General features: G+C 45.4%; 1 protein-coding gene across 1 annotated transcript in view; it reads left to right on the forward strand.

The window, feature by feature from the left end:
• The window catches only part of LOC137426738 (transforming growth factor-beta-induced protein ig-h3-like), a 61,437-nt gene that overhangs the window by 6,892 nt on the left and 38,371 nt on the right, over window positions 1-16,174 (forward strand). The window contains exons 2-5 of the mRNA XM_068115565.2: window positions 180-278; window positions 664-728; window positions 998-1,155; window positions 5,304-5,468. Coding sequence (XP_067971666.2) covers window positions 180-278; window positions 664-728; window positions 998-1,155; window positions 5,304-5,468 — 487 coding nt within the window. The remainder of the gene's footprint in view (window positions 1-179; window positions 279-663; window positions 729-997; window positions 1,156-5,303; window positions 5,469-16,174) is intronic.

The raw sequence follows: 16,174 nt of genomic DNA on the forward strand, positions 1-16,174 counted from the left end.
GGCCTGGCCAGCCGTTCCTGAAATATTTGGGCTAAACACGTTCCCTGGCCACCCAACAAGTAGGTGGGAATCATTGGGGCATTAATGTAGTCATAGTAGGAGTAGATGATGATTTCTAATTGAATTCTAGTAATTACAATTATAATAATTTTAACCCACTTTCATGGTTGTTTTTGCAGGGAAAATGTATGTGCTCTTCAACGTGTTCAAGGTACAGACCAAACATATTATACCACATGCAAGCAGTGGCACCGGCGGGAGGTCTGTGGTCAGCCGACGTAAGGCTCCGATATGCTCTCATGACCTAGCGGAGCATTACATTCAGCATCACAGAACTTTACTTGGACACACAACTCATAAACCCTCATCAAGCAGCTCGTCAGTTAGAAATGGCATTTTCATTCACGTCGTTCGATACCATTGAGGCAGCAGTTACACTGATTTTCACAATTCACACTTTATGTAACCATACGCCAATAAACTAAGCGAGTTGACCACACATCTTAAAACAAAGGTTTTGCATCACCACATTCAAGACAAAATTCCCAACACCCTTGTTTAAACAGACCTCTTCATGGGTTCGTCTTGCTAGCTTCTTCTGTGATGTAAAGCATTTGCATATTGGGTTTTGCAGAAAGTCAGTTTTCTGATTGGTCTCTTCAGGGTCGTGACTTATGAATGCTGTCCAGGATACACCACAGCAGATGGTCTAAGTGGCTGTCCCGTAGGTAAGGTTTTTTGTAGTCTGGTGTGATGTATTACGAGCTCGTACCTGTTGGGTTAAATCTTGATGTAGCAGCGTCCCTTTTGAATAAGCAAAACATCACAACTTAACTCATAATGCATTTCGTCTGAAAAATTCCCGACAATGAGATATGGCCAATAATTGACTCTGTAATAACCAATTACTCAGTAGCCGTAGTTGGATGTTCTACAGTGATTGGAAGCACAAGTCAGTCGAAGTGTGTCATTATCATTGCCCTGTTTTGTCCATTAGCTGCTCCTTTATACACAATCTACAACACCTTACCTGGTGCGGGGGCACCAAGGACACGTCTGTATTCGAAACAGGCTGGGCTGACTCCAACTATCGACAAGCCAGGTGCCTACACCATGTTTGCTCCAAGTGATATGGCCTGGGATGCTCTTCCTAAGGTACAACAAAAGCAATTACTTCAATATTATCTATTGCATTATTTTTAGTAGTAGTAGTAGTCCGAAAGAGCTTCACAGGTGTACCACGTTTGTTTTTTAGCTGTCTTGTCTGGGTTTGATTTTCAGCCAGACTGTAGACTGTCAGACCTGTGCTCGCAGGTTGGCCATTGCATTAAGTGTACCATCCCTCAGATAAGATTTAAAGCTCAAAGTCTCTTCTGCTAGCATTGTTTTACTGGTGGACATTAAAGATCCCAAGGTGTCTTTTGATGAAGAGCTGGTATGTCATCTCCAGCAGCATGACAAATTCCAAATTCCTGCCTCAACTGCTACTGCTGGGATGGCAATGGCAACCCCTCATTGTATTTCATTTCTTAGAAAGCTGTTTAAAAAGTCCACACCAAGCTAGAAAGGGTCTGGGATCAAGGCTATCGCTATGGCGTGGGTGAGCACAGCATAAAATTATTGATTACAATGTTACCTCTTTGTATTTGCCATCGAAGAACTATATAAACCATCGAGAAAGTCTTTAGTGATAAAACTGGAGAAGTAATACCATCTAAGGAGTTCATTCCCTCGAGTTGGTGATAGGCACCGAAGGTGTCCCGGAGGCTACGTTTTCACCCTTGCCTGTTTGTTTGTTTGTCTGTCTGTGAGCAGGATATCTCAAAAAGTTATGGATAGATCCAGACGATACTTGGTGTGGACAGTTTGGGTGTTTGGTGAAGATCTGGAACCGATAATTGTTAAGTGATCTTTCACTATTGAGAGACGGGGCCAAAAACGACATACGTGTATAGCATGATATTTCAAAAGGTTGTGGACGGATTATGACAAAATTTGGTGGATGAGTTGGGTAGGTGACATTTACAAGCAAATTCGATTTTGATTCAGGTCCGGATCCAGATCTCGCCCATCAGTGCGATACAAAACGTAAACTGCTCAGTCTGGCGGATTTATGCGCTCTACCGATTGTCGTTCTAGTTCCATTGTTGTTTTCATCACTAGTGCAAGAACAATAAGAACTTAAATGTGCAAGAAATAAAGAACAAGTCATGATTTATAGTTTTTGTATTACTTCCAAGAAAGGTACCCGTGCTATGCACGGGTGGGAGGCCAGAAGCAAACAGACAATGCAGAAATGGCGAATGCTAAAGCATGAAACCAATAAATTCCACATTCCTGTAGCATATTCAGTCGCACGTCAGACATGGACAGCAAGTTCGTGAAGGACTTCCATGATAAACGTATCCGTTCACAAACAAACGGGTACGTTTGTTCTATACCCAGTCAATGGCGAATCTGCATATGGCGATCCGCGAATTCACGTTTAGAAAGTAGAAACTATCACGGCATTTCATCATTAACTTGAACTCGATATCTCTTTTTTCATTCCAAACAGCAAAACTCCAATCACAAATTTAATAACATTAATATAAAAAACAAGAAGACGTCACGCGGAGCACGATACTTGCAACCCCCCCCCCCCCCCCCCAAAGTTTTCCATTGATACAGCAAATTGTCCATTTCATGAAGATTAAAATTTACGATCTAGATCAAAGCTCAGGTCAACAGGATGAAAAGTGACAATTTTTCAGATGGAAAATGATGATTTTAGAAGTTTGACCTTGAGTTGACCTTTATGCAAGTCCTTGACCTTTATGCAGGTCCTTGACCTTTATGAAAGACCAGATATGCAAGTCCTCTTCAAATTTCAAGTCAATTGGATGAAAATTGAGGATTTTAGAAATTTAGACTATGTTGACCTTTTGGCCTATGTTGACCTTTTGGCCTATGTTGACCTCAAAAATACTTGGTGGTTGAATTCAGTGACCAGATATGCAAGTCCTCTTCAAATTTCAAGTCAATCGGATGAAAATTGAGAATTTTAGAAATTTGGCCTATGTTGACCTTTTGGCCTATGTTGACCTCAAAAACACTTGGTGGTTGAATTCAGTGTCCAGATATGCAAGTCTTCTTCAAATTTCAAGTCAATTGGATGAAAATTGAGAAATTGAGAAATTTGGCCTATGTTGACCTTTTGGCCTATGTTGACCTCAAAAACACTTGGTGGTTGAATTCAGTGTCCAGATATGCAAGTCCTCTTCAAATTTCAAGTCAATTGGATGAAAATTGACGATTATAGAAATTTGGCCTATGTTGACCTTTTGGTTTATGTTGACCTTTTGGCCTATGTTGACCTAAAAAAAATACTTGGTGGTTGAATTCAGTGACCAGATATGCAAGTCCTCTTCAAATTTCAAGTCAATTGGATGAAAATTGAGGATTTTAGAAATTTGGCCTATGTTGACCTCAAAAATACTTGGTGGTTGAATTCAGTGACCAGATATGCAAGTCGTCTTCAAATTTCAAGGCAATCGGATGAAAATTGAGGATTTTAGAAATTTAGCAAAGTTGGTGACCTTTGGCCAATGTTGACCTTTTGATCTTTTGACCCCCAAAACAATAGGCTTCTTGCTTTTGACCAACTCTATCATTTGGTGAAGTTTTGTGAAGATCGGTTGAAAATTGTGACCTGTAGGCTGGTGACAAACAAAAACAAACAAACAGACAGACAGACAGACAGACAGACAGAACCACAAACGCAACCGACCAATATACTTGAAAAATCTTCGATTTTGCACGTAATAAACTTTTAACAACATTCGTGAACATAAACAAATATTTAAATCCTGATCTGCAGTTCTGTACGGTTGGGTGAACACAATTACGAATTCTAAATCGTAATTGTATTCACTCAATTCCAATCATCAATTGATACTTTTAAAAAACGATTAACACGATTAACGTTTAACGATTTAACATTACAAATGAATGATGGTTGTATTGGGATATTATCAAACCTGCGCATTGCCGTCATCTGTCCACTTCCGCATTCACGGCAGGTTCGTAATTCCCATCAAAGTCTAAACAGTATTTGCAGAATTTCAATAAAAGCCACAACACTGTTGATATCGGTAAATATTATTCCATCGTGTTTGGAAAAACTGGAAAATTGGAAAACTTGGAAAAAACAATATAGCCTATTTTACTCCAGGGGGTCTGAGGATTACCCACCCAAAATATCGTTGCGATCGGTTCAGCCGTTTTTGTGGTACCTTCAAACGGACAGACAGACGGACATTTGGTGAATTATAGTAAGATAATAAATAACTGGAGCTTCCAGGGAACTGAACTGACTGGACAACTTTAAAGTAGGTCAGTTGTCTGTACTAGATTTGACTTAATATAGCAACCAACCTTGTGTGGTAAGGGTTCAACATTCTAAGTTTGATCAAAATCTGTTAATATTTGTGGACGCTAGAGTGTTAACGTCGTTTTCATGACCAAAAACAAAATGGTCGCCTAAGTCTTCCATTTTTCAACGGATCGGGCTGAAATGTAATACCAACCTGGTCCTTGGGGTAAGGATGTTGCATGTCAAGTTTGATCAGAATCGGTTGATATTTGTGGACGCTGGAGTGTTAACGTCGAAAAGTTAACGGACGACAGACGACGGACGACGGACGCCGGAGGGTTCAGTATGTGATGAACTCAACTGGACGCTAGTCCAGTTGAGTTAACAAGGAATATAGGACTGAAATGACGCTGTGAAGACGTTTTGTAATGTTACTTGTCCTGGCAATTTTTCATGTTGTACTATGTGAACTATTGTTCCATAGCGGATTGGACGCTGTAAAGCTAATTATGGTAGGAATTAGGTATCTTGGTTCGTTAAAAGACACCACGAGATCTTTCATGTTCGCCGGCTCATGCTGGCAGAAGGAAACCAGCTTAACATCCCACTCGATGGACAAAACACATTTTATTGCTTTGCAAAACCAGGCCTGCTAAGAGCTCAAGCATTTTATCATGTCGAGAATCAAATATGGAGTGGACAAGCTCAAAGGGAAGTACAATACTTATGAGCCATTCTGTCAGACACACTATGAAGATACACAGTAAAAAGCAGTCAATCCTACTTGTTAATTTTAACATTGAATTCCAAACAATATTATCCTACACATGCAAAATCATAACAATGAAATAGCATTGTGTTCATGCATTTTTGGGTTCTTTTATTCATTATTCCTGTGGTCATTCAGGCTCTGGTTGAGTTGGTTAATCCCACATGTTTTCCTCAAAAGGCTCTGCATCAATCACTTGTGAGCAACGTCAATATTGAGCTTCTCAACACGCTACATTACCACATGCTGGACCATCGCTACCTCTCTGTTGCGCTAACCCATGGATCTGCTCTCAAAACCCTTTATCAGGGTCTCAACCTCTACATACAACACTATCCCAATGGGGTAAGGGACTGGCAAACAGTCATTCAGTCAAACTATAAAAGGATGGCACCAAGAAGTCAAAAAACAATTTTTTGAAGACCTCGCTGTAGCACCTTTCGATGAAATACTGGTGTGTTCCATGGACTGCTCATTCTATATAAAATTTATTACATCCTCCCAACAACCTCCCTCCACCCAAAAAATTATAATTCTTTTTTAAGCAGGTTGTCCTCAAACGCTCACAAATTCCGAGTGTGGCAAATTTCCATGGCATCACCCAAAACATTTCAACCTACAGTTATCGCATGACCGTTGTGGCACTTACCGAACTAGCAGAAATACAGTTCAACTGAATTTCTCCAGATTGGCTCATTGGATTTTGACAATTCAAAAAACAAATCGACATTTTATTGTTTGCTATTTTGAAATGAAATCCGTTCATCACAGAGTATGGTAGTACCCCATATGTATGTCTGGCAAAGAGAAAAAAATAGCACCGAAAGGCACCCCCATCAAATGGTTCAGTTATAGTAATGTTCCCACTTCCAGGAGTCTGAAGTTGTTTTTACCGTCAAAAACTTTATCGTGTACACCATTAGTACAACCACCAGTTTTCAACTCATTCCGGCTTGTGGGTTAGGGGTGCATACACGTCAAACAAACAGCCAAACAGACACCCAAACGGACACCCAAACGGACACCCAAACGGACACCCAAAACAAACACCCAAAACAAACACCCAAAACAAACACCCCAAACCAAACAACAACAAAAACAACCAAAACAAACACCCAAAACAAACACCCAAAACAAACACCCAAAACAAACACCCAAAACAAACACCCAAATCCAACACCCAAAACAAACACCCAAACAGACACCCAAACAAACACCCAAACAAACACTCAAATGGACACCCCAAACAAACACTCAAACTGACAAAAAAACACCCCAAACAACACCCCAAACGGACACCCAAAACAAACACCCAAACAAACAACCAAACAACCAAACAGACACACAAACAGACAGCCAAACAAACACCCAAACAGACAACCAAACAAACACCGAAACAGACAACGAAACAAACACCTAAATAGACAACCTGACGGACACCCAAACAAACACCCAAACACCAAAACGGACACCCAAACACCCAAACAAATACCCAAACAACCAGACACCCAAAATGGGCACCCAAACGGACCCCCAAAACATACACCCAAAACAAACACCCAGACAGACACCCAAAATAAACACCCAAACAGACACTCAAACAGACACCCAAACAGACACCCAAACAGACACCCAAACAGACACCGAAACAGACACCCAAACAGACACCCAAACAAACACCCAAAACAAACACCCAAAACAAACACCCAAAACAAACACGAGATCTCGCGAGATCTTGATCAGGGCGGTCACGGATTTTCGAAGCTGTTCCACGATCTTCGCGCACGCTCGAAGCTAAGTCATTGTCACATTTGTATTCTTGTCTAAACTGTTTATCTTACGTGTGTGTACCTTTTAAGTGTCCCTCGGAAGTTTTATTGGGGTTAATCTTTCATACCTGTAAAAAATAGTCGAGTATCTCGTGCCGTGCGCGGCCACGCGGCCTAGTTGTTGAAGCTTCCGACCTGGAGGCTTTGTTTCTCTCCGGGCATCCAAAGTGGTTATTTTTTCATTCGTGTGTTTGTCAAATTTCAACTCGTTACTTTATCGTCCATGCTTTATTGTTTGTTTATAGTTAGTTTTGGTTTGAATTTCCTGTAACTCGTAATTAATTAATCCTGTTCTGCGCCTCGTGTGCGGCCTTGTACCCCTGTCGGTGTTTGTTAACTTAAGTCCCCTACATCGTGTTTTGCTTGGCTCTCAGTTTTTCCCTTCTACACCGAATGTAATACTCTCTGTCTAACGTTTTAAATCCCCACCCCACCCCACCCCACCCCCCCACCCACCCTACCCACACCCCACCCCACCCCCCCACACCCCACCCCCCCACACCCCACCCCCCCACACCCCACCCACCCCCCCCCCCAAAAAAAAAAAAAAAAAAACAATACATTTTTCCTTTCTCCACGTGTGCCGTTGTCTCATCCTGTACTTTCTGTCCAGGTGTATCGCGGTGCTTTTCGCCCCGCCCCCATTATCTCCTTGCCATCCACCTTTTGCCCTGTTCACGTGACTCGTGGTGGTCCCTCTCGGCCCTCCCCCCATTGGTATTTTGTGCATATAAGATTGTTCACGGTTCTGTTTAAATATTATTTTAAATATGTTTAACCTTTCCCCTTCAGTGGTTTATTCAGTGGTATATTACAACACGCTGTTTTTCTTCCTATTTAAAAGGCTTTTCTCAATTTCCTCTCCAACTCATTCCACGTCAAAAAAAAGAAATTCAATATCTTATACGTCTCCCTCACTACATGGTCTAAATTCACATTCATTCCATCCCTCCTCCATCGTTCTGAATCGGATTGCTAACTTGAAAATCACAACAAACCCAATTTGTTTTCAATGTTCGTCTTTCATTAATCATCCACTTTCTAAACTCCCCTCTTGCCCCTCCCCTCCAAATCCCCCCCCCCCCCTTGCACCTACACTCCTAAACTCCCCCCTTCCCCCTCCACTCTTAAACTCCCCCCTTGCCCCTCCACTCCTGAACTCCCCCCCTGCCCTTCCCCTCCTAAAGTCCCCCCTTGCCCCTCCCCTCCAAATCCCCCCCCCTTGCCCCTCCACTCCTGAACTCCCCCCTTGCCCTTCCCCTCATAAACTCCTCCCTTGCCCCTCCCCTCCAAATCCCCCCCCTTGCCCCTACACTCCTAAACTCCCCCCCAACTCCGCCCATTCAAATCTCCCCCCATACCATTCCTCTCAAATTCTCCCTCCTCCCCCCTCCTCAAAGTTGCCTCCTCCTCACCTCGTCTCCCTTCTATCTCATGCCTCCACCCCCCCCCCAACCTTCTACTGTTCCATGCCCCCCCTCAAACAACCCCTCACTCTGCCTCATCCCTTCACCACCAAACCTTTCATCCTCCTCATCCTTCCCTTTCTTGGAACTCTTCTGTAATCTCTGACACACTATCAACTGCTCTCCCTACCTCCCCCTCTCATCCTTCATCTTACCCTACTCCTCCCCTCCCCTGTCCTGTACCCGATGCTCCCCCTCTCTCTTCTTTAACGGTATGGACCTCAAACATCCGGGGCCTTCGCTCAAACCTGACTGATCTCTCCATACAGGTTGCTTCTGACAATCCAGACTTGATCTGCTTAACAGAGACTTTCCTCCTTCAAGATGTCTCTGATTCCTCAATATCTCTTCCTGGTTACTCCCTCTTCCGGTATGATAGACCTGAGCCTCGTCCTGGTGGTGGGGTGGCTATCTTTATCAAAAACTCTCTTCCTCATTCTCCTTGCACTGCCCACTCTCCTCCTCACCCCCAGGAGTACCTCTGGCTACGGCTTCCTCTCCGCTCCCACCTTTTGTTCATATGTGTTCTGTACCGTCCCCCAAACAGTGATGACTCAATTTACATTTCACTCTCTGACAACATGGACCAACTTCTATCCACTCATCCCAACTCTCTCTTCCTCATATGTGGTGACTTCAACTGTCATCATGCCACCTGGTTGGGTGTGGGTTCCTCTCTCACCAGTCATGGCACCTCAGCAAAGGACTTCTGTGACTCACTGGGATTGACACAATCTGTCAATTTCCCGACCCGGATCTCAGCCAATGGAGTTTCTTCTCTTCTAGATTTGGTTATGACAAACTTCCCTGCTAATGTCTGCTGCTCTTCTTCTGCTCCAATCGGTTCTTCTGATCATGTGCTTGTCAAAGTGGACATCTCTCTGGCCATTCTCAGAGAGCCTCCTCAGCGTCGAAGAGTCTGGCATTTCACTCAGGCCGACTGGGACGGGCTTCAAGCAGCCATCAATCGTCTGGATTGGTCTCCCATCTCCACTGCCTCTGACATCAATTCTTCCTGGGAATTCTTCCAAAGCAAACTGATCTCTCTCATGCACAGATTTATCCCATCTCGTCTTCAGTTGTCTTTATCTTCCTCCCGTCCATGGTACACCGAATCTTGTGGTGAGGCAGTTGCCCTGAAACAACTTGCCTTTGCCTCTTGGAAGGCTAATCCAACTGAAGGCAATCTCAGTTCCTTCCACCAAGCTCGGAACAAGTGTGTGTCTACCCTCAGGAGTGCCAGGAAGCACTATCTCTCCTCACTCAAGAACGAACTCTCAAACCTGTCTCCTTCCTCCAAATCCTGGTGGTGTCTGGTCAAATCCGTTTCTGGTGTTTGTTCCCCCTCCATCCCCTCCCTTACCTCAAATGGCCACACAGTTGACATCGCACGTGACAAAGCCGAATGCCTCAACTCTGTGTTTGCCTCAAAATCTTTAGTCCCAAACCCATCACTCTCTGTTCCCACCTTTCCCAGTCGAACCCAACTGCTCCTGGACTCTGTGTCCTTCTCTCCTGACAATGTGGAGGAGTTTTTGTCTAACCTCGACTCTGATTCTGCAACTGGACCAGACGGCATCAGCCCACGGGTCCTAAAATCCTGCTCTGCCGCTCTATCTCACCCTCTCTCTGTTCTTTTCACCCTATCTTTTGCTCAAGGTCATCTGCCAGCATCCTGGAAATCAGCAAACATTACCGCTTTACACAAAAAGGTGCAAAAACAGATCCTTTAAACTACAGACCAATCAGCCTGCTCCCAATTATCAGCAAAGTCATGGAATCCATCATTGCTTCGGATATGAAATCTTTCCTCTTCTCCAATGGCTTGATCTCTGATCATCAATTTGGATTCAGACCAGGTCACTCTACTCTGGACATGCTGCTTCTCCTGTCTCAACAATGGATGGAGGTCCTCAATGCCAAACAGGAAATCAGAGCTGTCTCCCTCGACATATCACGTGCCTTCGATACGGTCTGGCACCCAGCTCTGCTCACCAAACTCTACTCCTATGGTATCCATGGAAATCTCCATGCATGGCTTGCGGACTTCCTCTCTGGTCGTAGTCAACGTGTGGCCCTGAATGGATTTCTCTCATCTCCCCTTCCTGTTCAGGCTGGAGTTCCCCAAGGCAGTGTGCTGGGCCCTGTGCTTTTTCTGGTCTTTATCAATGATCTCTCCGACTCTCTGGAAAATCCTCTCTATCTCTTTGCTGATGACTCCACTCTCTGCCGCTCCATTCCTCTTCCCTCAGATCAGCAGTCTGCAGCCTTCTCACTCTCTGAAGACCTGGACAAAATCACAGACTGGTCAAACAAGTGGAACATGTCTTTCAATCCTGACAAATCTCACACTCTTACACTCTCACACTCTCATAATCTCATACTCTCACACTCTTACTCTTACCTCTGACACACCTTCAACAGCTCTCCCTACCTCTTCCACCTCTTCCACATCTTACCCTACCCCTCCTCCCCCCTGTTCTGTATCTGATGCTCCCCCTTCCTCTTCATTAACGGTATGGACCTCAAACATCCGGGGCCTTCGTTCAAACTTAACTGATCTCTCCATACAGGTTGCTTCTGTCAAACCAGACGTGATCTGCTTAACAGAAACTTTCCTCCTTTATGATGTCTCTGATTCCATAGTATCTCTCCCAGGCTACTCCCTCCTCCGGTATGATAGACTTGAGCCTCGTCCTGGAGGCGGGGTTGCTATCTTTATCAAAAACTCTCTTCCTCACTCGCCCTGCACTGCACTCTCTCCACCTCACCCCCAGGAATACCTCTGGCTACGGCTTCCCCTTCGCTCCCACCTCTTGTTCATATGTGTGTTGTACCGTCCACCAAACAGTGATGACTCCATCTACATCTCGCTGTCTGATGATATGGACCAACTTCTATCTACTCATCCCAACTCTCTCTTCCTCATATGTGGTGATTTCAACTGTCATCATGCCAGTTGGCTGGGTGTGGGTACCTCTCTCACCAGCCATGGCTCCTCAGCAAAGGACTTCTGCGACTCACTGGGACTGACACAATCTGTCAATTTCCCGACCCGGATCTCAGTCAACGGAACATCTTCTCTTCTGGACTTGGTTATGACTAACTTCCCTGAAAATGTCTGCTGCTCTTCTTCTGCTCCGATCGGATCATCTGATCATGTCCTTGTTAAAGTGGACATCTCTCTGACCATCCTCAGGGAGCCTGCTCAGCGTCGACGAGTCTGGCATTTCACTCAGGCCAACTGGCACGGTCTTCAAGCAGCCATCAATCATCTGGACTGGTCTCCCATTTCTACCACCTCTGACATCAACTCATCCTGGGAATTCTTCCAAAGTAAATTGCTCTCTCTCATGCACAGATTTATCCCATCTCGTCTTCAGTTGTCTTACCCTTCCTCCCGTCCATGGTACACGGAATCTTGTGGTGAGGCTGTTGCCCAGAAACAACTTGCTTTCGTCTCCTGGAAAGCAAATCCAACGGAAGGAAATCTCATTTCCTTTCACAAAGCCCGAAACAAGTGTGTGTCCACCCTCAGGAGAGCCAGGAAACAATATCTCTCCGTTCTCAAGACCGAACTCTCTTATCTGTCTCCCTCTTCCAAATCCTGGTGGCGTCTGGTCAAATCCGTTTCTGGTGTTTGTTCCCCCTCCATCCCCTCCCTTACCTCAAACGGCTACACAGCTGACTCCGCACGTGAAAAAGCTGAATGCCTCAACTCTGTGTTTGCCTCTAAATCTTGTGTCCCAAACCCATCCCTCTCTGTACCCACCATACCCAGTCGTACCCTGCTGCTCCTGGACTCCGTGTCCTTTCCTCCTGACAAGGTGGAAAAGTTTCTGTCAACCCTCGACTCTGATTCTGCAACTGGACCCGACGGCATCAGCCCACGGGTCCTAAAATCCTGCTCTGCTGCTCTATCTCACCCTCTCTCTGTTCTCTTCACCCTCTCTTTTGCTCAAGGTCAACTGCCATCTGCTTGGAAATCAGCCAACATCACCGCTTTGCACAAAAAAGGTGCAAAAACAGATCCTAGCAACTACAGACCAATCAGCCTTCTCCCAATTATCAGCAAAGTCATGGAATCCATCATTGCTTCGGATATGAAATCTTTCCTCTTCTCCAATGGCTTGATCTCTGATCATCAATTTGGTTTCAGACCAGGTCACTCTACTCTGGACATGCTGCTTCTGCTGTCTCAACAATGGATGGAGGTCCTCAATGCCAAGCAGGAAATTAGAGCTGTCTCCCTCGACATATCACGTGCCTTCGACACGGTCTGGCACCCCGCTCTGCTCACCAAACTCTCCTCCTTTGGTATCCATGGAAATCTCCACGCATGGCTGGCGGACTTCCTCTCTAGTCGTCGTCAACGTGTGGCCCTGAATGGGTTTCTCTCATCTCCTCTTCCTGTTCAGGCTGGAGTTCCCCAAGGCAGTGTTCTGGGCCCCGTGCTTTTTCTGGTCTTCATCAATGATCTCTCTGACTCTCTCGAAAATCCTCTCTATCTCTTTGCTGATGACTCCACTCTCTGCCGCTCCATTCCTCTTCCCTCAGATCGGCAGTCTGCTGCCTCCTCACTCTCTGAAGACCTGGACAAAATCACAGACTGGTCAAACAAGTGGAACATGTCTTTCAATCCTGACAAATCTCACACTCTTACTATGTCTCTCCGAAAAGATCGACTGGACAACCCTCCCATCTACTTTCTCAACAATCCTCTCCAAGAAGTTCTGTCGCTCAAGATTTTGGGTCTCACTATCTGCCATGATCTTTCTTGGGAAAACCACATTTCCAAGCTGGCCTCCAAAGCCAGTCGCCGACTGGGCATCCTCCGTCGTGCGAAGTCCTTCCTCGGCACACCTGAGCTCCTCACCACATACAAGGCTTTCATCCGCAGCTCAATGGAATACTGTTCTCCCCTATGGGCCGGTGCTCCTGCCTCACACCTAGCTCGGCTTCACGCTGTTGAAACCAAAGCTTTCAGAATTATTGGAATCTCCCGCGATGAAGCTATCTCTGAGGGCCTTTCACTCACTCACCGCAGGCAGGTAGGTGGTCTTTCTGTCTTCTACCGACTCCTCTCCGGCCTTGCACCCCCAGCTCTCTCTGTGCTCTGTCCCCCAAATATTCCTACAGGTCGCACAAGATCTGCCAGCAACCCTCTGATGGTTAAACTGCCGAAATCTCGGCTCTCTGCTCACCTTCACTCTTTCATTCCTCTTTTCTCCCGCCTCTGGAACAAACTCCCTCACTCCCTTCAATCCCACTCCTCCCTCCAGGTCTTTAAAACAGCTGTTCACCACCATCTCTTATCTTCCCCCATCCAAAACCTTGATCTTTTCTACCCCCGCTAATTCACCCCAGATCCACCTTGTTTGAAATTCCAACTTCTTTCCTGGAAGTCCTGGCAGTGTCCATATGTTTTATACCTCTCCCACCGCCCCCTTCCCACGCCCCCCCCCCCCTAAAGCCCTCGCCCTCTCTCAGATCTCTCGATGTCTCCATGTCTCTCGGTCCCTGCTCTCAAATGTTGTGTTTGTGTCCTTCCCCCTCTCTCCACATCTTGTCTACCGCTCCCTATGTTATATGTTTTATGTGTCGGTTTGTCTTTCTGTGTGATTAATGTTCGCTCTTTCACGAGCCTCGACCTTGTATACAAAAAAAAAAAAAAAAAAAAAAAAAAAAAAAAAAAAAAAAAAAAAAAAAAAAAAAAAAAAAAAATGTCTCTCCGAAAAGATCGACTGGACAACCCTCCCATCTACTTTCTCAACAATCCTCTCCAAGAAGTTCTGTCGCTCAAGCTTTTGGGTCTCACTATCTGCCATGATCTTTCTTGGGAAAACCACATTTCCAAGCTGGCCTGCAAAGCCAGTCGCCGACTGGGCATACTCCGTCGTGCGAAGTCCTTCCTAGGCACACCTGAGCTCCTCACCACATACAAGGCTTTCATCCACAGCTCAATGGAATACTATTCTCCCCTATGGGCTGGTGCTCCTGCCTCACACCTAGCTCGGCTTCACGCTGTTGAAACCAAAGCTTTCAGAATCATTGGAATCTCCCGCGATGAAGCTATCTCTGAGGGCCTTTCACTCATTCACCGCAGGCAGGTAGGTGGTCTTTCTGTCTTCTACCGACTCCTCTCCGGCCTTGCTCCCCCAGCTCTCTCTGTGCTCTGTCCCCCAAATATTCCTACAGGTCGCACAAGATCTGCCAGCAAGCCTCTGATGGTTAAACTGCCAAAATCTCGGCTCTCTGCTCACCTTCACTCCTTCATTCCTCTTTTCTCCCGCCTCTGGAACAAACTCCCACACTCCCTTCAATCCCACTCCTCCCTCCAGGTCTTTAAAACAGCTGTTCACCACCATCTCTTATCTTCCCCCATCCAAAACCTTGATCTTTTCTACCCCCACTAATTCACCCCAGATCCACCTTGTTTGTAATTCCAACTTCTTTCCTGGTAGTCCTGGCAGTGTCCATATGTTTTTTGCCTCTCCCACCCCCTTTCCCATGCCTCCCCCCCAAAGCCCTCTCCCTCCCACAGTTCTCTCGATGTCTCCATGTCTCTCGGTTCCTGCTCTCAAATGTTGTGTTTGTGTCCTTCCCCCTCTCTCCCCATCTTGTCTACCGCTCCCGATGCTTTTTGTTTTATGTGTCGGTTTGTCGGTTATGTGTCGGTTTGTCGGTTTGTCTTTCTGTGTGATAAATGTTCGCTCCTTCACGAGCCTCGATCTTGTATACAAAAAAAAACCAAAAAAAACCCCAAACAGACAATCAATTGGACACCCAAACGGACACCCAAACAGACACCCAAACACCCAAACAAACACCCAAACAAACACCTAAATAAACACTCAAACTGACACCCAAAAAAAATACCCAAACAAACACTCAAATGAACACCGAAACAAACATCCCAAACAAACACTCAAACTGACACTGAAACAAACACCAAAACAGACACCCAAACAAACACCCAAACAAACACCCAAACAAACACCCCAAACAAACACCCCAAAAAACACCCAAAACCAACACCCAAAACAAACACCCCAAAAAAACACCCAAACAAACACCCCAAACAAACACCCCAAACAAACACCCCAAACAAACACCCTAAACAAACACCCCAAACAAAGACCCCAAACAAAGACCCCCAAAAAACACCCCAAACAAACACCCCAAACAAACACCCCAAACAAACACCCCCAAACAAACACCCCCAAACAAACCCCCCAAGCAAACACCCCAAACAAACACCCCGAACAAACACCCCGAACAAACACCCCGAACAAACACCCCGAACAAACACCCCAAACGGACACCCCAAACGGACACCCCAAACGGACACCCCAAACGGACACCCCAAACGGACACCCCAAACGGACACCCCAAACGGACACCCCAAACGGACACCCAAACAAACACCAAAACAAAATGCAAACAGTCACTCAAATGTACACCCCAAGCAAACACCCAAACAAACACTCAAACTGACACCCAATCAAACACCCAAACAAACACCCAAACAAATACCCAAACAAACACTGAAATGGACACCCCAAGCAAACACCCAAACAAACACCCAAACAAACACCCAAACAAACACCCAAACAAACACCAAAACAAACACCTAAACAAACACCTAAACAAACACCCAAACAAAACGCAAACAGACACCCCAAGCAAACACCCAAACAAACACTCAAACTGACACCCAATCAAATGCCCAAACAAACACTCAAATGGACACCCC

The sequence above is a fragment of the Myxine glutinosa genome, chromosome 1, assembly GCF_964187855.1.
Source record: "Myxine glutinosa chromosome 1, kmMyxGlut1.1, whole genome shotgun sequence".
NCBI classification, from domain to species: domain Eukaryota; kingdom Metazoa; phylum Chordata; class Myxini; order Myxiniformes; family Myxinidae; genus Myxine; species Myxine glutinosa.